This window comes from Piliocolobus tephrosceles, chromosome 18 (genome assembly GCF_002776525.5).
Source record: "Piliocolobus tephrosceles isolate RC106 chromosome 18, ASM277652v3, whole genome shotgun sequence".
In the NCBI taxonomy this organism is placed as follows: Eukaryota; Metazoa; Chordata; class Mammalia; order Primates; family Cercopithecidae; genus Piliocolobus; species Piliocolobus tephrosceles.
Window position 1 is genome coordinate 5,195,084 of NC_045451.1, and position 24,826 is coordinate 5,219,909.

At 51.5% G+C, this 24,826-nt stretch overlaps 1 protein-coding gene across 9 annotated transcripts; it reads right to left on the reverse strand.

The window, feature by feature from the left end:
• Positions 1-868: 868 nt before the first annotated feature.
• On the reverse strand, positions 869-24,552 carry CNDP2 (carnosine dipeptidase 2). 9 transcript variants are annotated; one of them, XM_023224139.2, is made up of 12 exons: positions 24,305-24,552; positions 20,663-20,814; positions 19,674-19,817; positions 15,218-15,380; positions 12,603-12,691; positions 10,554-10,754; positions 9,039-9,123; positions 7,850-8,010; positions 5,511-5,675; positions 2,943-3,084; positions 2,495-2,642; positions 869-1,597 (listed from the first exon to the last, which is right to left on the reverse strand). In XM_023224139.2, exons 2-12 carry the CDS (start codon positions 20,720-20,722, stop codon positions 1,528-1,530), a joined length of 1,428 nt encoding a protein of 475 aa, XP_023079907.1. In that variant the 5' UTR covers positions 20,723-20,814; positions 24,305-24,552; the 3' UTR covers positions 869-1,527. The 9 variants fall into 9 exon arrangements, with proteins under 9 accessions (XP_023079907.1, XP_023079912.1, XP_023079914.1 ...); XM_023224144.2 differs by having other exon boundaries at positions 1,452-1,597; positions 20,663-20,759; positions 24,305-24,466; XM_023224146.1 differs by having other exon boundaries at positions 1,452-1,597; positions 20,663-20,759; positions 24,341-24,459.
• Between the last annotated feature and the right edge of the window lie 274 nt (positions 24,553-24,826).

Genomic DNA, 24,826 nt, shown 5'->3' on the forward strand with positions numbered 1-24,826 from the left:
GTGTTCTTGGACGCAGCCCCGTGCCCTCAGGAGCACATCCTTACGTTCTGATGTGAGAGGGTCCAGACTCATCTTGCATTTCCCCTGCCCAGCCCCGGAACCAACCACTTCAAGGAGCCTTTTCCTTTCATTGAGTTTACTCTGTTCTTTTACGTGAACTGGGCCAATCAACCCTTTGTTTAAGCCAGCTGGACTTCCTGTGGCCCCACAGCCGTAAGGAGCAGGGACAGGGACAGGGACACTTCTTGGAACATGCAGGGGGCCATGAGTGAGCCTCCACTTGTGTGGACGAGGGAGGGAGTGCTCGCCTGGGAAGACCTGGGGTCTGTTTTCTGGGTCCTGCCTGCTGTCCCCTGCCCTGAGCTGACACCATCAACCAGACCCCACTCAATAAGCATGTTGTGCACGCCGCGAGCAACTCAGATGGAGCGATTCTTTTAGAGGTGTCATGTTTACTTTTTATTTAGTACAAACTGAGACAAAATCATCCTTCCAGGTAGGTGAGGTTTTGAGGGATCATACTAAAGAGAAGACAGGAAGACGCCAGTAATGGTGAAGGTCTTGAGAAAAGGACGGGACCCACAGAGAGCGAGAGATCAGAGAAGGCCCTGACTTCTCTCCTCATTTCCTTTCCAAATATCCCAAATGTGCAATGCATCACCTGAGACAGAAGGCAGAAAGCATCAAGCTCTCTGTTTATCCCAATTCAATGACAACCAGAACTTTTTTTTTTGAGATGGGGTCTCATTCTGTCGCCCAGGCTGGAGTGCAGTGGGGCAGTCACGGCTCATTGCAGCCTCCAACTCTCAGCCTCAAGCAACCCTCCTACATCAGTGTCCTGAGTAGCTGAGACTACAGGTGTCCTACATCAGTGTCCTGAGTAGCTGGGACTACAGGCGTGCCCCACCACATCTGGCTCTTTTTTTAAAAAACTTCTTGTAGACGGGGTCTTGCTACATTGCCCAGACTTAAGTGCAGTGGTGCAATTATAGCTCACTGCAAGCTCAAACTCTTGGCCTCGAGCGATCCTCCTGCCTCACCCTTCTGAGTGGCTGGGACTACAGGCATACACCATCATGTCTGGTTCATTTCTTAAACTTTTTGTAGAGACAGAGTCTTGTTTTGTTGCCTAGGCTGGTCTCAGACTCCTGGCCTCAAGTGATCCTCCTGCCTTGGCCTCCCAAAGTGCTGGGATTATAGGTGTGAACTGTGGTGCCCAGTCAACAACCAGAACTTTCTGCAGACCTTGTGCTTTTGGACCTTGGGTATTTTCTGCAGGTCAAGCCATCCTGACCACTCCGAGAACTTACCCAGGGTGACTCAGCTGTCACTCTAGGTCACTCATAAGCCCATCAGGTAGCTCTACCCATGGACTGCTGGATACACTTGTGTCTGTTCTCTGAAGTTGTAGATGACCTGACAAGAGGGAAAGGAAAGAGGGAACCTCCACTTCCCTGGGCGAGTCGGAAAAGGGTGAGGTGAGGGCGGGATTCCTTCTCGTCGGAGGTGACAGACAGGAGGCCGGGCCTAGTCCTTCAGCTGGGAGACCTCATAGAGGTATGCGGCCAGCATCTTGGTTCCCTCTATGTAGTTATGCCTGGTAAAGAGGAACACACCGTCATGTCAGCTGGTGTTGTGAGCCAACACCGAGGCGCGAGGTGACTCCTCTCGAGTCCAGACACACACTGCCTTCTTCCTGGGGAGCATCCCCCAGCCCAGCTTGGGGGCCCTGAGCACTGCTTGCCTTCAGAATTCAGCACCCCGGTTCTCAAGTGCAGCTTCAGTCTGACTGCCCAGCCCAGAGACCAGTCCTGGTCCCCTAGTGCCTGGGTAGTGAATATCAAGCTTGGATCGTGGGCTCCTCCCATTATCCACTTGTTTCTGAAGACCAGGCCTCCCCTCCGGTCCTCTCACCAGGTCTCTGTCTCCCCCTCCCTCCTTCCTGTAGGGTCTCTGCCTCTGTCTTAGCCCCTGATCCTCTGCCTTGGTTACCACAGGATACATTCTTGCCTTCTGCCCTCCTCGCAATGTTAGGGGCCAGAGGCCTCTCCCGGAACTGCCCGAGACCCCTGCCTGCTGGGCCCCTCCTGCTCCCAAGGCTGGCTCAGAGGCTGCACCCGCCCTGTTGTGGGAAGAATCCCCATCACGTCTGCCCAAGTCAGGGATGTGTCAGAGCAGCAACACGTGCAGTGAGCAATGACACTGCAGTTCCTCAAAAAGGAAACAGGAAAATGAACAGGAAAAAAAGGAAATGGAGAGGGCTAGATGAAGTGCACAGATCAACACTGCATGAACCTTGTTTTTAGCACCTGCTCCTGCAAGGCCTCGTCCCGCCCCCCATCTGAAGTTCCCGCTTCACACAAATACAGGAAGGCAGGTCACGGGCCATCGCCCCCACCTGCTTCTCTTGGCAGCTGCACACGGTGGGAAGGGGAAGGGACGAGAGGGATGCTGTGCAGGAGACGCCAACCTGGGCCGCACCCTGGACTCTCACCTGTTGAGCTTTTCATTCTGGGAGTGGGCTCCGTCATCCGCCGACCCCATAGGCAGCAGCATGATGTTCTTGCCCGTGGCCTCCTGAAAGGTCAAGGTCACGGGAATACTGCCGCCTTCCCTGGTCAAGTCTGCCTCAACACCAAAAACTGGGGGAAATGGAATAAAACAAATGGTGAGCTTTGGGGCCCCAAGGTTGGGGATCTGTCTCAGACCACTATTCAGTCGCACTCAGTCAGATCCCGTGCGAGGCCCTGGGGACAGCAAATCCATGTTCGAGGTCTGCCGGGGCCCAGGCTCATCCCACACGCCGGCTGCCCTCATGCCGACTTAACTACGTGCCCAACGATAGAGCAGTGCCCCGACACAGCTACGCGCCCACGCGGTGTAAGAGTCCTCTCAGACATGCGAGGGGCCCTGCCCAGCATCATCCACAAGGAGTGTCCCACCTGTCTTCATGGCTCTTCTCCCAGCCACGTAATGAGGGTGACTGCAGTCGGTGACCCAGGGCTTCCCACCGTGGCCCATGTACACCTTGAACTCGTTGGGGCTGTGAAGTTCAGCAAACTTCTTAGTCAGGTAGCTTGTGACCTAAACCACAAATAGAAGACAGACATACAATGCTTTATAAGCTTGGCGTTCGATCCGACGCTAGTGACCTATGGGTCTGCTATCACTGGTCTACAGAGAGCCTACAATCGGCCTCTGACAAGTCTGCAACGGGTCTATGCTGAGTCTACGATGAGTCTCATTTTCTGTTGCTTAATATTGAGCTAGTAACAAGAGTAAGGAAAGGAAAGAGGGGACTTCTTTTTTTTTTTTTTTTTTCCCCCCGAGACGGAGTCTCGCTCTGTCGCCCAGGCTGGAGTGCAGTGGCCGGATCTCAGCTCACTGCAAGCTCCTCCTCCCGGGTTCCCGCCATTCTCCTGCCTCAGCCTCCCGAGTAGCTGGGACTACAGGCGCCGCCACCTCACCTGGCTAGTTTTTTTGTATTTTTAGTAGAGACGGGGTTTCACCGTGTTAGCCAGGATGGTCTGGATCTCCTGACCTCGTGATCCGCCCGCCTTGGCCTCCCAAAGTGCTGGGATTACAGGGCTTGAGCCACCGCACCCGGCCAAACAGAGGAGACTTCTTATCAAAAAATAAAACCCAAGGCCGGGCGCAGTGGCTCAAGCCTGTAATCCCAGCACTTTGGGAGGCCGAGGCGGGCGGATCATGAGGTCAGGAGATCGAGACCATCCTGGCTAACACGGTGAAACCCCATCTCTACTAAAAATACAAAAAAACTAGCCGGGCGAGGTGGTGGCGCCTGTAGTCCCAGCTACTCGGGAGGCTGAGGCAGGAGAATGGCGGGAACCCGGGAGGCGGAGCTTGCAGTGAGCTGAGATCGGGCCACTGCACTCCAGCCTGGGCGACAGAGCAAGACTCCGTCTCAAAAAAATAAAAATAAAAATAAAATAAAAATAAAACCTAGTTATTTCAAAGTAAAAGACAAAGTTTTAGTATCAAGCAATTCACTCTTTCCAAAGATCTTCCAAATGATGAAACTATTTAAATTGAGTATAAAAACAATCTTCCCTGACCTGCTTTATATCATGGACAGAATGTTCGTGTGCCCCAGAATTCATATATTTAAGCCATAAACTCCATTGTGACTACATCTGGGAACTTAACAGAAGTAACTAAGGTGTGAGACAAAGTCACAAATGTGAGAAACTGCGTGTGCGCCGATCCGCTTGCCGGCCTATTTCACAGGCTCCACCCTGCCACTGCCTGCAGCTCTCGGGAAAGATGCTTTGAAGACAAAACGGGGGAGCACACACCGCCCCTGCCTCTTGTCTGAGTCGCTGCATTCCTTAGGAGATAAACGACCCTGTCCTTACCCTTTCCCACACATAAGATAGCGCCTGACCGCATTAGTGGTTGTGCCTCTGTGACCTATGGCCACATGTGCTCTTACACTGAGGCTCAGTGTGGCTTGGCTGGAATGTCACATCTGAGCAGGTGCGATGTGATTCTGCACGCACCGAAGCTCCCCTGCCTGCAGATGAGCTGTGGGCTGAGCCGCTGTCTCGGAGCAGCCTGGCCAGACCTCTTGAAGGCTGCTCCTGGGCCCCAGGCCGCAGTCCGCAGTCCTCAGTGAGACGCCTGAATAAAACTAACTTGAATTATTAAAAGCCTGGCTTTTTTTCTTTAGTAGGTTTTTTTTTTTTCCTTTTTCTAAACCTTATTTAGACAAAGGTTAAATGAGGCCAGAAGGGTGGGACGCAGCCTGAGTAAGAAGATACAGAGAGCCTGCCCTCCGCCATGTGAGGACAAGCGAGGTACCCTCGTCAGATGCCACAGCTGCTGGCACCTTGGTCCTGGACTCACCCACCTCCGACACAGTGAGAAATCCGTTTCTGCCACGTAAGCCACCCGGTCCGTGGTCTTTATTGTGGCAGCCTGAGCAGACCGAAAGCACTTCATAAAATAAATGACCATAGGCTACATTGCATCCAGACCCAGGATAGAGCCAGGCGCTGGTCCGGGGACTCCCCCTCGTGACAAGACCTCAGTGTTCAGCACGAAGGGCGAGCCCCAGGCTCCCGTTCCCAGTGGAAAGACTCCGACTCCATCTCCCCATGAATCCCAGCTGAGCAGGGCAGTCAGAAGCTGGGCTGACCTCCAGCCACCAGAGTCCCCTCCACACGGCACCATGGTAAGGGGCGGCTCCGGGACTCTGACCAGAACACACTTGGCCCAGCGTTGGTGTTTGGCCTGGAGCCTTGAGGTAAGGTCAAAGGCCAGATTTTAGTAACAAAGGCCAGATCAGTAACAAAGGTCACTTCCATGTGATGCATTATCTTACATTAGCTTCTGAATCACGACTGTCGTTATGATGACTGATTTTGCCAGAGCCAGGAAGCGGGGCCATGCGTGGCCTGGGTGTCTGCCTAGTAAGAGCCTTTGTTACCCAAGTCTCTGCCCGGACACAGCAGCTCTCGGCCCCCGCCCTGTGTCCCAGCCCCACGTGCCTGCTCGCTGACGACTTCAGGAGTCATGTTCGGCACGAGCCTGATGGAGAACTTGCCAACCACCTTCCTGGGAATCACGGTCTTGGCCCCTGACCCAGAGAAGGCGCCTTCGATGCCATGGAGGGAGAGGGACGGGTACCGCCATCGGTGCATGAGGATGTCTTTCTGCAGAAAAATCAGAGGGTCAGGGACACCTCGGGCACTCGGTGCCAGCCCTGTCTGCTCACTGAGGAGCTGGGAATGTTGTCTGGGAAATCAGCGGTGTGAGATAGGCCCTGGCCCAGGACCCCGACAACCACAGGCAGGAGGTCCAGGTGCAGGCACCCTGCCCCGGTGCACTCTGCAGCTGCAGCAAGTGACTCAGCACAAAGGAGGCCCCTGACAGGCTGCACACCCTCAGGTGAGGCATTTTACTGCTTCTCACTGCAGTGTGGGTGGCTCAGGTCCACCCGGCAGAACTAGGAGAGCCACGCTGGCCACTGAGCACCTGTAGAACTGGGGGTGTCGAGGTCCCACAGACATTGGAGCTCTTGATGAGCCAGAGGCACCAAGAGGAGGAGGGGATGCAGCCCAGGCTGTGTGCAGGCCTCTCCCAGGAGGAGGAAGAGGGGATGCAGCCCAGGCTGTGTGCAGGCCTCTCCCAGGCCCACAGGACATAGGCGTGCAGCCCGTTCCTACTGAGAGAGGACAGCCAGGCTGACCAGCAAATCTGGTACAGCCCCGTGAATACCGATGATGCCATCTCCTCAGACCAGGAGAGACTTCATCTCCTGTTTCCTAAGGGTGTCATCAACCTATGACTTTCCTGCCTGCTCCCGCCCCCCACATCCCTGCAGCAGAAGGTGGGTCAAGAGAGTAGGTGTGCCCCCAAAGGGGCTTCCAGAAAGTTCCTCAGTGACTTAGCCACTGAATATGTAGATTTCTGTTTGTGAACCAAACAGCTCAATGTTATCTGGGAGGTACAGACGAGGCCCTAAAACACCATACACAGAAGCAAATACGAGCCTGAGGGATAGGGCAGGAGAAACAGACCCACCTTCTCCCAGGCCCGCTCCTCCCTGCACCCAACCCCTCGGTCCATGACATCACTGTCCAGTCATTGCCAGTGGGAACCTTCTCTTCCTATTCCAGAGGCTCCTCCCTGATGCCAGCCAAGGCTCCCGCGCCTGCAACAGCCTCACGGGTCTCCCAGCTCCACCGACTCAGCTCCGACACCCCAACCCATGATCCCTCCCAAGGTGAGAACCGATGAACTCAAAGCCTGGCAGGGCTCACCGCCTCCTAGGAAGACACGGCCGTGCCCAGGCCATCAGGCCAGCATGTGGGTCTTGGTCCCAGGCCTCACTCCGCTGCCCGTCTGTCCCCAAGCAGCCAGTATGTCCGTGCCCCTGCTCACTGGGCACGCCAGCCTTGCCCTGCACCTCTGCTGGCCGACAGGACCCTCTGATGAGCCTCAGCCGCTCCTAGCACCATGACCCTCCCCTCGTGCAGGCGCACAGCCTTTGGGACTGCCCGGTGTGGCCCTTAGCACATCCTTCCAGAACTCTTGCCCGTTTGTCTCTGGGAGACAAAACCCAAGAGCCCAGCGGGCCTTATTTCCCTTATGTTCCAGGGGCTGAGTTGCTTGATTCAACTGATTCTGGCTGAATCAATGGTACAGAACTTACATCTGTATCACATAAACCCACAGCCTGCAGAATTTAACATCCATACCACATAACCCTATAGCCTGCAGAACTTACATCTATACCGCATAAGCCCACAGCCTGCAGAACTTACATCTACACCACATAAACCTATAGCCTGAGGAACTTACATCTATACCGCATAAACCCTACAGCCTGCAGAACTTACATCTATACCACATAACCCTACAGCCTGCAGAACTTACCTCCATACCGCATAAACCTACAGCCTAGAGAAAAGTCATGACCCACTTTTCCCCTAACAGTGAGGTAAACATTCGGCAGAGTTTCCACCTAGCACTCGGCTCTGGTGTGGCTTAAATGATCCCTAGGTCCAGTGGTAAGGAGGTTACTCTATAAACACAAACATGGCAGAGCCGCTGCCAGCAGGAGCCAGCCCATGTCCCCTCTGCATGCTTCTCCAACTCTGATGGAATCAAAAGTGGATTTTGATACTAAAAAATTCCAACGACCAGCAACCTGGTCACAGCCTGCTTTCTGAGTGTCCTCACTGTTTGGTGACTCATGTGCACTGGACACTCCAGCTCCTTCCCTCGGAGACCTCCTGGAGCCAGGGAAGGTGACAGGGCCTAGGGGACACCTGTGTCACAGTGTGGCCCGGGCAGGTGGCAGGGTCGAGGCCTGAATCAGCACCTTGTTGCTGTGCAGGAGGATCTGCGCCCCCACGTCCTTGGCAAACTCCTCTATGTCAAAGTCGATGTCGTCGTACAGCTTGTGCTCCTCTTCCGTGACGGCGGCCACGGCCTCGTTAATGCCGGGGATCAGGATGTTCCCCCTCTTGTCCACCAAAGAGCCTGAGGGAAGCGGGAGAGGGTGACAGCACTCAGGGGAGGCCTGCACCAAGGCGAGCTGCTCTTTCCTGCACTGACCCCAGGGAGCCGGGCTCAGGAGAGAGGCGGCTCAGGCCCCACAGCCACGTGGCTGAGGGAGGGGCCAAGAGTAGCCACAATGGTCCACAGAATGATGCTCGTGGACGCGTCCCACGCACGTGTTGCCTGTCAGGCACCGTCCAGGGCCTCAGGCTCCGCCAGTGATGTAATCAGCCGAACAGCCAGTGAAGGAGCAACTTAGGCCTTCCCATTTTTCAGGTAAGGAGACTGAGGAACACGTGGGGAAAGGAAATTATCCTTGGTCATGGACCACGACACAAATCAGCAGACTGGCTTCACACAGCCCCACTCTAACCACCGCCGCACTGCCCCATGTGCCTTTTTAATACGCATTCCACAAGAAAAGTGCTGCTCCTGAGCTGAGGGGGGTAAACTGTGGGCATCACAGAGTGGATGTTACACGGGCAGCTGGCATTGGCGGGGAGGAATGGAGAGCTTGTGGATGCTGCAGGAAGGGAGGGCTGTGCTTGGCCTCAGAGCAGGAGGACGCCAGGGACAGCGTGATGGGATGCCTGCTCTCAAAGAGCTGATCCGGCGGGGGACCTGGATGGGGCCAGTTATCACATAAGACAGGCCCAAACACACGCCCTGCAAGAGATGTCAAATGACCACGTCCAAAGGAAGGACAGCACCATCTGGCGCGAGGGGCTTGGCCAGACAGGACCTGGGGGCGACGGAGTTGGGTGCTGGAGGCAGGGTAAGGTGTCACCAGGTGGTGACAGGCACACGAGGGCTTCAGGGGCAAAAATAAAACAAGGGGGCCTCTCAGAGGCACAAATGAGTGGACGGAGGGAGAGGCACAGTTGGAACCGAGACAGAAGTCGGTTCATGTGGAAGGCTGAAAGGCACCCAGTGCTGATGACAGACAGCCTGGAAGTCATGCGCGTCCACTTTCCCCTAAACTGCGGACTGAACGCCCATCCCACACTTACCCATCAGCAAGATGAGATCAGTCATGGCCTCGTGCACCGAGCCCCCATACACGCCGGAATGGAGGTCTTTGTTGCTGCACTCCACCTGCACGGAAACAAAGGCTACTGTATCTGGCTGCCTAGTGGAGCTTATTTTTATCATGTGACAGTGAATTCAACAAAGAGCATTTACAAGGCCTGACAATTTTCCAAATCAAAATTTCCTCCCTCAGGGAGCAAAGCAAAGCATTTCCCAAATTAAAAACTTAGGCAGGAACAAAAAAAATACCAGCTTATCTGTGGCATATGCCAACCACAGATAAGATGGTAACACTAGCCACAGGTACAAGCACTCCACAGGGCAATCTGCCTCCCACTCAAAGCCTTCGCTAGAAGTTTAACAAAGACCCTGCACCTCTGCTGAGAGGCAGCCCAACATGAACGAGACCCACCACGGGCCTGGAGCCCGAGACCTGGGGTCGGACCTCGCCCTTGCACTGAGCAGCCGCACACCCAGCGTAGGGCAGCTGCCTGCAAAGTGCCCGGCCTCCTGGCCTGCAAGTGGGAAGAGGCGCAGTGCCCCTCCCAGCACCGGGGGTGACAAAGGGCCACTTTTAAAACCAGAACAGTGCCTTGCTCAGAGTGAGGGCTCAGGGCAGCAACTACAGTGATTTCTAGCACTGTTCAGGTTATAAACGATGTCTGCAAACAGGATCTAATTTAATCACCAAACTGTGGGGTATTGGGAGATGACCACCAGCCAGTAAGTGGCAGAATCCAGCCAGGCCTGGCCCTTCCCACTCTCAGTGCTGCCTCGGTTTCTCTTTTTTTTTTTTTGACACGGAGTCTCGCAATGTAGCTCAGGCTGGAGCGCAGTGGTGCAATCTCCACTCACTGCAACCTCTGCTTCCCGGGTTCAAGCAATTCTCCTCCCTCAGCCTCCCAAGTAGCTGGGATTACAGGCACCTGCCACCACACCCGGCTAACTTTTTGTATTTTTAGTAGAGACGGGGTTTCACCATGTTGGCCAGGCTGGTTTCAAACTCCTGACCTCAAGTGATCCACCTGGCTCGGCCTCCCAAAGTGCTGGGATTAGAGGCGTGAGCCAGTGCACCGGGCCTCGGTTTCTCCTTATCCCGTGCAGTCACTCACTTAGTCATGGGATAAGGAGCCTAAGTGCTAACATATCAATATTTCAACCTTCAAAAGGAGGTGTTTCTAAAATGCTTTGTATGTGTTTGCATCTCCTGAAATGAACTAGCATTTAATCTCCTCTCAGCCGCTCCAAGGCGACATTACAAATCACACTGTCCTAGCTTGACGCTGCTGTGTGTTAACTTCTGATCACTGGAAGTGTTGCTGTCCACCCTGCTGTATGACGGTGGTTTATGGAAGCTGGGAATTGGGGCACTAAGTGAGCCCTGTGCTTCTCCTACCTGTGCACCTGACTTCTGGGTCCTTGCCTACTTTGGGCTTGGAAGAACCGGGAGACTCAGGGGTTAGAAAAAAGTGAAGCTGTACAGCTTGGCACCGTACCTCGATGAAAAAGTAGCAAATGCCCCTGAGGCCATAGGTGATGCAGGGTTTCTTCTTTCCCAGCCAGTAATTGTCAGAAATGCAGACATAGTCCACATCCTTAAAGAATGTGTCTTTCTGGGCGAAAATCAGCTCGTCTAGGCCCTCGGAGCCTGACTCCTCCATGCCTTCAAGGCAGAATCGGACGTTGACAGGAATCTCCTGTGAGAAGAGAACAGCACGAATGGATATTCAGCTTTGCGAACCTTCCTTCTAGAAACCACACTCAGGATTACATATTTCACATCTCTGGCATTCTCCAGACCGACCACGTGGGCCTCTGTGTGCACCTGTCGTCATCCCCTCCCCAGGCACTGCCAGGCCACTGTGGCTCTGGACCACTTGGACCTGTCCAGTCTCGCAAGGTGGGGCTCTCTGGAGCCACCCCACATGACGGAGGGGAGCTTCCAGGGAAGCCCGTGCTGCTCCCTCTGCAATAAGGGCCGCGACACGAAGAACAGCACACAAGTCCTGATTATACCAGCGGAGCCACCGACACGAGGAGGGGTGCGTCCTCCTGTGCGACCTTCGCTGCTCCCAGGCACAGAAGCGCTGCTCTCCCTGAGGAGGCCGATGGGAACGTGCGCACCTTGCCGTGTATCTGGATCATTGTGGCTTCACAGGTGCTCGCCCGACTCTCACCCCAAAACCCAAAGGTGAAAAATGAGGTTGTGCACGAAGCTGGTGATTTGCAAAAGGCCAGGCAGGCTAAAGAACGGCAGGTCCTAAATGAGGACTCAAAGCTACTGAGTCCTAGTTCGAGACCGCCCAGGCTGCCCCCAGACAGCCCTGTTCATGGATGCGCTTCCTCCTCCTCCTCTTCTGCCCTTCACGTGAAATCTTCCACAGGACCTCTGCCCGTGCACAGCCACCTGTCACCCTTGGTTGCCCCAGTGCCCGAGGTGCCTGCACTGCAGCTGAGGCTGAGGGCTCCACGGGGCCAGAGGTTGGAGAGGCTGCCTAGTTCCCGCCCAGCATGCGGGCTTGGCCGCGCCAGGCCAGGTGGCTCTGGGTGTCACTTCCCCACCATGTAAAGTAATCCCCTGGACCAGCAGAGCTGAGACCCTTTTCAGACCTAACAGTCCATGCTTTGACAAAAATGCTTATCTTATTCTTATTTCATCATGATACAAGAGAAAAGCAACATGCAAAGATGTCTATATAGCATGATCACAACTAGGCAAAAAGCAACAGAAAATCTTGGTAAATTTCAAAATATGAATTGTCTTTGGATTCTAGGCAAGTATTTTTCTTTCTACTTGTCTGTTTTTTAGCAAACTTTGAACAATGAGCCGGTATTTCACAGGTAGGAGAATGCTTTTTTTCTTTTTTGAGACAGAGTCTCGCTCTGTCACCCAGGCTGGAGTGCAGTGGCATGATCTTGGCTCACTGCAACCTCTGCCTCCCTGGTTCAAGCGATTTTCTTGCCTCAGCCTCCAGGGAGCTGGGATTACAGGTGCCTACCACCATGCTCGGCTAATTTTGTATTTTGAGTAGAGACGTGATGTCACCATGTTGGCCAGGCTGGTCTTGAACTCCTGACCTCAAATGATCCACCCACCTCAGCCTCCCAAAGTAATTCCTCCCAAAGGAATTACAGGTGTGAGCCACCGCACTCAGCCAGAGAATACATTTTAAAAATCAGAATTTAGTTTTAGGAGGACGTAAACCACACAGAATGAGGGGCCTGTGTGATGTCACAAAGCCTGCACTACATTCTGGCAAGGGACAACACTCACAGACTGAAGTCAGGGATTGAAAAGTCACATTTAATGCGGTGGCAAAAACCATGCTGAGTTGCCAATATTGTGACCTTAAAGCAGCTGTAAAACAATTAAACTTTGAATGTTTCCGAAAGCTGGAAACATCATTTGTGCTGATAAGGGCCGGGGGACGCTTGTCTTCTCTTTTCCTGTGAGCTTTACAAGCTGTTGTGTGAACAGAGAGCCTGTCTTTGTATGGCTCAGATGGAACCCAGGACTCAGGCAGAAGTCAGCGTGGGGGGCATACCTGCTCTGTTTTCTGATACGCTTCCAGGGCGTTTATCCAGCCGGCCACCGGGCCCTTATCATCAGTTGAACCTCTCCCATACAGCTTGCCTAGAACAGCAATCCACAAAATCATGAAGTGATGATTACAATGAACCCAGAAGCAGCTGGGTTCTCAGGTGCACATCTGATAACCCCTTAGCCAAGCAAGGCTTCCCCTCCCAAGATCAGGAGCCCCCAGTCTCCACCCAACACTATTGTTAAATTTGTCAGATAATTCGCCATCATCAAAGAGATAAGCCATGTGGATGCTCCCAAGTCCCCCCTTCCCTCTCCCACCGTGGTCACGGCGGTCAGATGGGGGCACGGCTTCCCGCTAGGTCAGGGCAGAGACCTCCAATCTGACTCCAGGAAGTCGCAGCCAGCTGCTTAGTTCATTAAAACCCATTTACCAGAAGCAGCGGGGAGCTCCTGACCTCCCGGGGCTCAGCCTGCTTCCCAGGTCCCGCTGTCTCAGCATGACCCAGCCCATGGCAGTATGAGGCTGAAAGTCATCACCACCTGGGGAATTTCCTTTGACCAATGAAACCCAACTTTTCACAAAAACTGAAGGTCAAATATAAGCTTTTCTAAAAAAAAATCCTCTTTCCTACGACAAACACTCAACAACTGCAGGGGCTGGCATGGTGCTGGCTCAGAGCTGCAGACAAATGCGACCTGCCCCCACTCTCCAAGGCTCCCCGACAAGGAGAGGGAGGCTGGGCGGCTGGCAGTGAAGCTTTACCATAGTACAGGTGCTCTTCTAGGTTCCTTGACAGTCAGGAGCCTACTGAGGCTGGGACAGGGAGGGCTAAGAGGATGGTCGAAGGCAGGCCTCACAGAGCACGAGGCAGTGGTGACGGGGCTGACGCCTACGCAGGTGCCCAGGTGCAGTTTTGAGCAGCACACGCTCCTGGGGGCTGAAAGTGGTCCCGTGTGGCTGGGTACAGGTGAGAGAAGGGGCCAGCAGAAGGCAGGTGAGGGGAGGGACCCTCTGTGCCATCCTGAGTCCCCCAGGAGGAGTCAAGAAGAGAAGTGGCATGTTGAGGTCACTCTGGGAGCAGCCCAGAAAGGGAGTGGCACCATGAAGGCCCAGAAATGGAGAGCAGGTCCCAGCCACAGAGTGGGCGAGGGAGACAGGGAGCTTTCAATGTGGGAAGAGCAGTGGTCCCGAAGGAGAGCCTGGTAGGGATGGGGACCCAGTTCCCGGTGCAGGTGGCAGAGAGGTGGTGCCCTTCACGGAGCCTGTAAGACAGCAGACAAGCAGCAAAGACAAGGACTTCTGTTCAGAGACAGTGAGTTCCAGGAGTGAGGGCACAGTCAAGCAGACGTGCGGGTCTGACACTTGAGGGCACAGTCAAGCAGACATGTGGGTCTGACACTTGAGGGCACAGTCAAGCAGACGTGCGGGTCTGACACTTGAGGGCATGGCCAAGCAGACATGTGGGTCTGATGCTCGAGGGGCACCCAAGTGTACAGAGAGGGTTAATCCTACAATCCACCGCAAGTGAGTAATTCCACCATGACAAGGACAATGACATGGAATGTTGCTTTAAGTAAAGTCATTGTTAATTTTGCACAGTAATGAACACAACTGACACTGGGCCAGGAAAGGTTTGAACACAGATGCAACGATACAGTTGGAAGGGCTTCGAAGAGAAGAGCCTGGAATTCAGCCCAGAGGGGCCTAGCACCAGGGCGGGAGGATTCCTCATCTGGTCAAAGACTCCCATGCAGGCACATGTGGAAATTCAGAAATGAAAGCAGAAGGCCTTTCCACCAGAAGGAGCAGGAAGAAAAGAGAGGCCGTCTGCGGGGTCCCTCACAGCACGGGCCTCGAAAGGCCTGCAGGTGCCCGGCACACGGAAGCACTCGGCGAATAAAGGGACATCGCCACCCCTACCGAGGCAGACGGGGTGAGGGAGGCCACTCACATATACTGCACAAGCAGCTGTCGGTAAGGGCAGGGGAGGGGACGAGGGGACAGGCTTTTCAGGATGGCCCTGCCTTGATTCCAAATGTGCATTCTAAGAAAAAGTGTCAGCAGTAGAGGAAGCCTGGCAGACCCCAGCCATGGGGTGCTCGTTTGCACACGAAAAGGCAGGCTTTCTGGAAGTTCAGCGACAGAGGCACATGTGAGAAACCTCCATTTCTAGCTTATATTAAAAACAGTCTGTGCCTGGCGCGGTGGCTCACGCCTGTAAATCCCAGCACTCTGGGAGGCTGAGGTGGGGGGACCACTTGAGGTCAGGAGTTCCAGACCAGCCTGGCCAGCATGGTGAAACCCCGTCTCTACTAAAAATAAAAAAATTAGCCGGGTGTGGTGGTGGGCACCCATAATCCCAGCTACTGGGGTGGCTGAGGCAGGAGAATCGCTTGAACCCCAGGGAGGCGGAGCTTGCAGTGAATCGAGATCTCGCCATTGCACTCTAGCCTGAGCTACAGAGTGAGACTCTGTCTCAAAAAAAAGATTTTAAAAAAGTAATAAAATAAATAAAATAAAATAAAATAAAAACAGTCTGTACTGGAAACAGAAAAACGGACTAGCAGTGACTTTCCAAAAGTCAGAGCTTTTCCTCTGGACATGCATGGGCTCACCGTCTCGCTCCACCAGGGTGAAGGGCTCGCTGTCCCAGCCGTCCTCCAGGGCTGCAGGCTGCACGTCCAGGTGCCCGTAAATGCACACAGTCTTCTTCTGTGGGTCGGAGCCCAGCCTGCCGAGCAGAATAGGAGGGAGCGGGATCTCCGAGCCATCAGGGAGCTGAGCATGGAGAGGAAAGGAACCAAGGACAGCCTTTGTTTAAGAAATGCAGTACTTAAGGTGGAGATTATTAAAAGACTTTGAGCTTCCTTATCTGTCCTTATCAACCAACCTCTATTGTAGCGTTTAAGAGCACACTGTTCAATGGAGTCACTAATGAAGATTTACTTTCTGACTTTCTTGTACTCCAGAGCACAGGTACAGAATCATGTTTGCCAATTGCAGGCAGTTCGGTAATTTTTTTTTTTTTTTTTTTTTTTTTGAGACAGAATCTTGCTCTGTCACGCAGGCTAGAGTACAGTGGCGTGATCCCAGCTCACCGCAACCTCTGCCTCTCAGGCTCAAGCAATTCTTAGGGTCTCAGCTGCCCAAGTAGCTGGGATTACCGGTGCCGGCCACCATGCCTGGCTAATTTTTTGTATTCTAGTAGAGACAGGGTTTCACTATGTTGCCCCCACAGTGGTCTCGAATTCCTGAGCTCAGGCAAACCACCCACCTCGGCTTCCCAAAGTGCTAGAATGACAAGCATGAGCCACTGCACCCGGCTGGATTTGGTAAATTCTTAAAGGCTGATGTTTCTTTGACTTTTATATAACAAAACATGCAGGCTGAGTTCAGGATGCAACTTAGTTTATAATTTTCTGAAATCATGGTTAAAATCAACTATATTTTTATTTTTATTTTTATTATACTTTAAGTTCTAGGGTACATGTGCATAACGTGCAGGTTTGTTACATATGTATACATGTGCCATGTTGGTGTGCTGCACCCATCAACTCGTCAGCACCCATCAATTCATCATTTATATCAGGTATAACTCCCCAATGCAATCCCTCCCCCCTCCCCCCTCCCCATGATAGGCCCCAGTGTGTGATGTTCCCCTTCCCGAGTCCAAGTGAGCTCATTGTTCAGTTCCCACCTATGAGTGAGAACATGCGGTGTTTGGTTTTCTCTTCTTGTGATAGTTTGCTAAGAATGATGGTTTCCAGCTGCATCCATGTCCCTACAAAGGACGCAAACTCTTAAAAATAAAAATAAAAAAAAAAAAAATCAACTATAAAATCAGAAGAGATATTTTTGAAATTCTGTGCATAGATTATAATTATGCATGGAAAAGGCCATAAACCAAGATATAAAGAAAAAAAAAAAAACAAAAAACTATATCTAAATTCACATTTAGCCATTCTAAAAAGTTAGTGGTAGCTGGTGCGCCTTCTGAGCTTTGTCCCGAAGGCACTACCAGTGTTCCACAATCCCACAGGAATGGAGGACGGGACAGGCATCCCAGCCCGCCCCTGCATCTACATGGAGGCAAAGCAATCTAGGGCTTTTCCAACGTTCACATCAGGTCAATGGTCTCCGCCTTTTACTTTAGACCTACTCAGGCTGAGCAAAACTCCTGTGGCCACGCAGCTCCTCACCAGTGCCTATATTCCAGCAGGAAGACACCCCACGCTCATCACAGAGGGCCACAAGCAAGTGGCAGGGGATGCTTTTAGCTGTAGGAGGAAGAGACTGTTCATACTAAAACATGACATCCATATGTATCAGTCTAGTTACTAGAAAATACTGTTCAAGAAAATTGGTATTAACAGACACAACACACAAACTAAAGTGATACTGAAGTTAAACTAACAGTTTGCAATTAAGAGGCAAAATGAGCCGTCACGGAAATGACAACTGGATCAGGACAGTGCTGGTGACGGGCTGAGAAAAGTGTCCCCTCCAAACTGCAGGGCCCCCAGCTCTATGTGTGCAAGCTTTTTAGGGAACTGGACAGGTGGCTGGGATTCTTGTGGGATCCAGGATTTGTGTTCCCAGTAATTTCAGTAACTCCTGTAACCTGATGGCTGCCAGTGTGCAGCATGTAGCCTGAAGCCCTCATTTGTCCCAGCGGCACTGTGGCCACGTGTGTAGCGTATGGCCTGATGCCCCCTGTCCCAGCGGCACTGTGGCTGCGTGTTTGGCATATGGCCTGATGCCCATCATTTGTCCCAGCGGCACTGTGGCTGTGTCTGTGCTTTAGTTCTCACCAGGACAGCCCGTAGCCACCAGGGACAAAGAATTGTTGCTGAAATCTCCCTGCTCTGGTTCCAGGGGACCCACGGCCTTGGCAGTCCCAGGTGGCCCTCAGCTTGCCTGCGCAGAAAAATGATTTTCAAAGGACCACAGATTTTCTCTAAATAAATTCCTGCTCAGTAGGGCTCCTCTGAAATACTTCAGCATTTTCTGAGAAACTGCTTGGGCCCATAGGTAACATTGTTCTGAAATGCCAAACATCACCTTTCCTTCCTCAGCCTGAAAATACTCCGACTTCTGCACTGACACAGGAGAACACCCACCTCCACCTTCACCCCTGCATCAAGTCATCATCACTCTGAAAAACAGACCAGCACTGCCACCCGGACATGCGGGAAGAGAAGAGAAGATGTGTGGTCACCCCACAGCCACAAGCATCTCTGCAGAAGGTTTCCACCAGTGATGAAATCTTTCAATTCCTTCATAAAACTCAGTGTTATGTAATTCAAAATAGTATAACAGTAATTTAGCTTTTTATGAAAGGCCCTTTCTTAAGAATTGTACAGCAATGTCAGTGATCAATGAAGTAAATGCAACTATTGTAATGAAACAACTCCTAAAAATGATTTACCTCACCTAGATTTTTCAATGTATTAGGAAAAAAGAAAGGAAAAGGAGCACGTGAGTCTGACCCTCAAAAGAAACAACATGAAGAAACTTGGTTTATTCTCCCAAAGACGGGGGGAAATTGGTGGGAAGCTATAATATACCTTCAGTCAATTCTTAAATTTGTTTTTCAGAAGAAAACCTCATATGAACAGCCCTGCCTCGGGAATCGGGAGGCCTGGGCGTTCACCTGCTCTGCATGAGCCTCCCGTGGGCTCCCATGGACACAGCTCCCTGGCCTCCACTCTCTCCCTCTGATGAAACAAACACGCTGAACTGAACGGCCACACCCAAGCTTCTAGGGCTGTGATTTCAGCTTGACACCCAATCATCAGGCCGAAGAACCCAGATAAGGCTAAGCTTGTAATTAGATCAAAGAATATAAAAGAATATTACCAACTTTGAAAATATATGGCATGGAACACACAATTAACATAAGGCTAAAATCATTTGAAATAAAATAATATAAAGTAAGAGGCCAGGCATGGTGGCATGACAATTTGGGATGCCAAGGCAGGTAAATCACTTGAGACTAGAAGTTTGAGACCAGCCTGGAAACCCCCGTCCCGACAAAAAAAAAATATATATATACACACATACACACACACACACACAAACACACACACATACATACATACACACACCTAGTAAGTCCTCACTCAACTTCATGGAAAGGCTTTTAGAAACTGTGACTTTAAGTGAACAAAACTACCTTATTCAAAGACCTGTTGTTGTATGCCGTCTTGCTTAAAGCTGCAGTTTCTAAGAACCTGTGGATGACGTGAGTACTTACTGTACCACAAAGTGAGACTGTTCATTTAGGAAGAAAACAAACCATTCTCACCTGTCAGAATCCTGCAATGAAAAGCAACCGACCCCCACGCAAAATATCTGTGATGAAAAAGTGGCTCACACCTGGCGTCCCAGCATTTTGGGAGGCCGAGGCAGGCGGATCACCTGAGGTCAGGAGTTTGAGACCAGCCTGGCCAAAGTGGCAAAACCTCGTCTCTATAAAAAAATATAAAAATTAGCTGGGTGTGGTGGCGCACGCCTGTAATCCCAGCTACTCAGGAGGCTGACAGGAGAATCGCTTGAACCTGGGAAGCGGAGGTTGCAGTGAGCCCAGATCACACCACTGCCCTCCAGCCTGGGCGACAAAGGGAGACTCTGTCTCAAAAAAAAAAAAAAAAAAAAAGGCTCAGGGACGCAGCACTGTGTGTGTGGGGGGGAGCTGGGAGTTGGGAGGAGTCTTTATCATTTTTAAACGGACATGAATAAAGTGTAACTTCCTAGTTTGAAAGCTACGGATCACTGGGACGGGAACCTCAGCCATTCTCTAAGAAGGACTATTACATTAACTTAGTCTGGAGTAACTGTCAGCAGTTCTCCTTCCTGGAGAAAAATGCTGAGTGCCACAAAACCTTTGCCCCAGTACAACTGAAGCAGTCACGTACAGGACTTACCATCCAAATCGGGCCCTTCCTTTTTTGTTTTAAAGATGCCTGGAGTATTTGAAGCTAAAGATCTTTTAAGAACTTGTGGAGTCTTGTCAACCCCTCAGGCAGAATCTGTCTGTGGTCCTGCAATGCAAAGAATGCTGACTCCTACCTTTTGTTTTCCGATATCCACCAGTTCCACAGAGCCGCCCAACTGCTTCACATCTGCGGCGGCAACCTCCATCATCCTCCTGATTTCACCTCTCTTCTCGGGCCACGCGGACACACTCTGGATAGCTACCCATTTTGCAAGTTTCTGTTTGTGGACAACAAGCAACAAAGGATTCTGAAAAGGTGTCCCTGAGGGAGAAAAGGCTTCCACAATGTTGCCATGTTCTAGGCACACGTGGTTGTCTGACCCTCTGTGGCTGCTGCATTTGAATAGGCTGACTGGAAATAGGACAGATCCATCACATGTGCTTTGGGTTTAAGATTTTAAAAACTGTTTGTACTAACCCTGGACCAAGAACTAGAGTACAAAAGAAAAATGTCAGATGGTTTATTTTTAACGATTAAGGAGGAAGTAAATGTAAAATGTACCAGGTTCCACAAATAAGTTTCTATCTGAATCTAACTAAACTACAACTGAAAGATACAGAAAATACCCAATGTTGCCACAGTCCAAATTAGCTTATTTATCATCCTGACAATGGCCAAATTTTCTAAAGCATAATTTTCAGAATGAGAATTCTAAAGATTTCACCTGTGTCTACGAAGAATACGTTTACAGCATAATGCTCTAAGTTAACATCAAGAAACAGATTTATATATAACGTTATTGAATTACTTAGAATATACTTAAAGCAACCTATTTAATCTGTAATTATCACAAGAAATTGTTGATGGAGATGAAACAAAAATTTCAATTAGATTTGCTATTCTTAGAAACATATATTAACACTTTGTCAAAAACCAAAAGTGTAACCTATACTGTAGTAAGAAGCTAATGGAACAGATCTCTAGGCAGATCTTCTAACTCTGGATTTAAATGGCATAATTCGTATTAGCTCTTGACAGTTTCTCTGGGCCCCATGGGATTAAATCAGATTTTAATGAATAGGGATTTTAGTGAATATCAGATTTTAATGAATATTCCCTTACCTTAATGTAGCGATCCTGATTTTCATCAATGTACTTAAACAGGGTCGTGAGGGCCGCCATCTTTCAACCAAAGCCCAGATCACAGATCTTGAAGGTTCTTGGAAGGAAGAGCAACTGGTCAGTCCTGTCTCTAGTAGGCACTGACCAGCAACCTGCCCAGAAAGCACTTGTTCAGAATTGTAAAGTGTTGCCCCACCCTCCCAGCCAGCACTGCAACACCCTTAGCCAGAAACACTCCAGGAAGTGACTGCGGCTTCAGAGACAAAAGCTCTGGGAACCAGTTAGAGGCTGGGGCTAACCTTCCCTCCTTTACTTGGAAGGAAAGTTACACAAAATTCCATGTCAGATGACAGGTAACAGAGGGAGGGCCTGAGTTGAAGAAAATACAGTGAAAACTAAAAGCAGGCACTTTTCGTTTCACCAGCACTTTAATAAAAATTTTTATACTCTTAAAGCCCAAAGGTAAGTTCGACTTTCTGTTATCCCAGAGGATATAGTCACTTCAGGGATCTCAGCAAGAATGTCACATCCTGTGTCCACCACCACAAACCCACAACACAGATGACAGAGCCCAAGGAAAACCAAAGTCAGTTTAAGAAAGTTGATCATCTTAGTCCAGAAACAGCCAAAGGGTAACAGCTAAACCTCCACAAGCACCTGACCAAGAGGCCACACAGGCTCCAGGACACATGCTCTCACCCCCTTCCACGTGTGACACCCAGCAACTTCCGCCCCACTCACAGACACAGGTGAAAACACGTCATCAGACTCTTTTTAGAAGTCGGAATGAATACAATGTAAAAATGATTCTAGTATTGGGGCTTTTATAATTGGCTTTCTGCAGCAGAAAGCACCCAGCTGTACTGAGCAAATTCAAGACTGCGGGGCCATGAAGTGCCTTGGAATCACAACTGCGGAGTGACAGGACCCGACTACAGCCCCGTGTCTACATGCCAGACAAATGCCTGTGCATTGACATGCTTCAGGTAAAGAGTATTGTTTTCTTGGTATAGGATTTCAAAGAGATTTCTCGGCAGAGAGGTCACTTTATCCACCGTGACACCAAGCGTGGCAACTGTTCACAAGTGGCTGTTGCTGTGCAGGGTGATGAAATCGTAGGGCACTGCAAGTTGCAAATGTGATTTCTATATGGGTGGGAGATCCACCCGCTGCCTTCTCAAGTGCTCTCTTCCTCCTCTTCAAACACCAGCCACAGAGCATGGAAGAGCTACACACCTCCCAGCCAGCTCAGATCTCTCCGCTGAGGCACTCATTTGGAGGAGCCTCAAGTAAAATGGAGCCCGTGAGCATGCCAGAGAGGCATTTATCAGTGTTAATACATCAAATTGTCATCCACCTGTTGCCAAAAATGTACGCAGGGAAGCTGCCTGTTCACATTAAAAGAAATCCTATTTAGCAGGACAATATGCTACATGTGGTGATTTTCATGAATTCCTGGTTATTAAATGCCACAAATCCCAAGCTCACTGTGGTATATTCTCATTAATATTATGCTCTTGTAGTCAAATTAACCAATGGCATTATAGCTAAAGTCACTCAAAAATATAGTCACGTGCCACATAACATTTCCATCAACAACGGCGGTGGTCCCAAAAGATTATAATGGAGCTAAAAAATTCATTTTCTGTCTAGATATGTTTAGATACACAAATACCTACCACTGTGTTACAACTGCTTACAGTATCCAGTAAAGGAACAGGTATGGGTTTGCAGCCTAGGAACAATAGGCTACACCATATAGCCTAGGTACGTAGAAGGCTGTACCGTCCAGGTTTGTGTGAGCGCAGCTCAGGATGTGCACACAACAACGAATCGCCTAACGATGCACTTTCTCGGAATGTGTCCCCATCCATCCTTAAGCAACATATGACTGTAATTAAGTTACAACTTTCACTAAAAGCGAGGAAACAGAGATCAGATTGTTCCACCATCAGAGATGGGCTAAAAAGCAACTCCTGCTAATCACTCATCCAGTCAAACCAGGTTAGGTCAGGTTCCAGTTTCTCCTCCCACTCACACTTCCGGGTTACCCCTGTTTCACCTCCCCCCGTTACAAAGTCATTAAATGGAACCATTTTTATATGCTCTGGAGAACACCACTAATTAAGGTAAAAGCAGTATGCTGGATCGAGCAAAAGCAAGCATTATCCTTTTAAACGACACCTCATTCCCCTGTAAAAATCTAAAGTTCATAAGGAGTAACTTTATTTATCGAGACAGGGTGTCATTCTGTTACCCAGGCTGGAGTGCACTGGTGCAATCTTGGCTCACTGCAGTCTCCGTCTCCCAGGCTCAAATGATCCTCCTGCCTCAGCTTCCCAAGTAGCTGGGACTACAGGCACGCACCATCACACACAGCTAATTTTTGTATTTTTTGTAGAGACGGGGTTTCCTCATGTTACTCAGGCTGGTCTTGAACTCCTGGGCTCAAGCGATCTGTCCGCCTCGGTCTCCCAAAGTGCTGAGGTTACAGACATGAGCCACTGTGCCTGGCAAGGGAGTAACATGATTTGAATGTTGAGACTGGTGGAGGGAAGGAGAAATTGCTGTGGCACCTGGAACCATCAGTAGTACACACAAGTGAGTCTTCTAGTTCTGAGAATCTCAGTCCCTGTTCCTTGATAATTGAAGGCATATATAACACAAATAACTGAATCACACCTTCATGTCTGTATAAGAACCAATTAAAAAATCACCAGTCTGCCCAAGCTAGAACTTGATCCCTAAACACAATGTGAATTCTCTTTCTCCACTCCTGCCTGCAAACATTAGGGACAAGGAAGGCATCGGTAGCAGGCCTCGGGTTCCCCGCCTCTTTATGCAGTCTACGCTTGGATGATCTACGGAATCTGACCTTGGTAGGCGGTGGGGAGGGGTAGTTTTGTGGCCCTGTCTGTGAGGACGAAGGTCTCAAGGACATTGGTCCAGGCGGACTAAATATTGTTTCTATTTCACAGATGAGGAAACTGAAGCCAACTGAATGAGACACCTGCCCCAGATCATCAAGCTGGCATGGGAATTTTGTCTCCCCTCAGATGCTTCCTCCTATAGCCTTAAACGCAGCCTCAAATGCTAGTGGGAGCTAGGGACCCTGTCCAGGGCCCTCTGAACCTGGGGCGCGTCTGTCCCGCCACACCCCCCACACCAGGTCTCCAGGAAAGGGATCCCTTGGAGAAAGGCTGGAATTCTCAGCAAGCCCCTGAGGAGGGGAGTGGACTGACCAGCGCTCGGCTCCCTGCAACCCCATCTGCAACCAGGGTCGTTCCACTCGACTCCACCAGGGAGGGCCACGCAGGCTCAGGCCAAGTGCGCCGCCCAGCTTGTCCCTGCGGACCGGGGACGCGCTCGGCGCTGCTGGGACATGAGTGGCCCGGGTGAGCGGGGCCCTGGGCCTCCGGAGGTGCGAGAGGCCCCGGGGCCATGGCCGTCACGGGCCTCCGCCCCCGACCGCGCGCTAGGGCACAGCCCGGACACCATTGTTTCCGCGTGGCTGCGGCCGGGCGCCCCACGCTCCCCCACGAATGAGGCGTGACTCTCGCCGCTGCCCGGGGTCCTCCCCGCCCACCCCGTTCTCCGCCGAGGGTGCCCACCCGGGAAGGAAGGTCCATCAGGAAGACCCACCCGGGAAGGGAGGCCCACTAGGCAAGGCCCTCTCACCAGCAGAAAGCGCGGCGCCGGTTCCGCACCACGTGCCCCGGCCACGACCCCCGGCGCGGGCCCGCCCCGCTGTCGCCCAGGCCACCAACCCCGCCTTGTCCTGAGGGCAGACATCGCCACGCCCCCCCTCCACGCCCCCTCCACGCCCCCTCCACGCCCACCAATCCGGCCAGAGGCAGAGGGGTGGTGTCACCCACTCCCCGCCCCATTTCCGTCCGGCGCCTGGTGCGGAAGGCTGAGGTCACCTCTCCCAGCTCCATTTCCGCTTCGCCAACCAATCCCGGCCTGGTCTACACGGCTTACGTCACTCCGCCCCTCCCCGACGGTGGACGGGGATGTAGGCGCGGCGAGGGGGTGGAGGTTTCGTGGGTTGGGCTTCAGGGGAGGCAGGACTCGCGGGAGCGCGTGTCCCAGCTGTGGGCTTGTGCTGTGCTTCCCGGTCGCTCCTGGATGGGCGGGAGGGCCTGGCGCTTCAACGGTGGGGTC

Bases quoted from the DNA above. Each gene is read 5' to 3' on its own strand.
- CNDP2 (XM_023224139.2), bottom strand. From the start codon at position 20,722: ATGGCGGCCCTCACGACCCTGTTTAAGTACATTGATGAAAATCAGGAT. The intron at 15,381-19,673 runs GTAGGAGTCAGC...CTCCATGCTCAG, and splicing joins TGGATATCGGAAAACAAAAG to CTCCCTGATGGCTCGGAGAT. The intron at 10,755-12,602 runs GTATGCCCCCCA...CTCTTCTCACAG, and splicing joins CGTATCAGAAAACAGAGCAG to GAGATTCCTGTCAACGTCCG.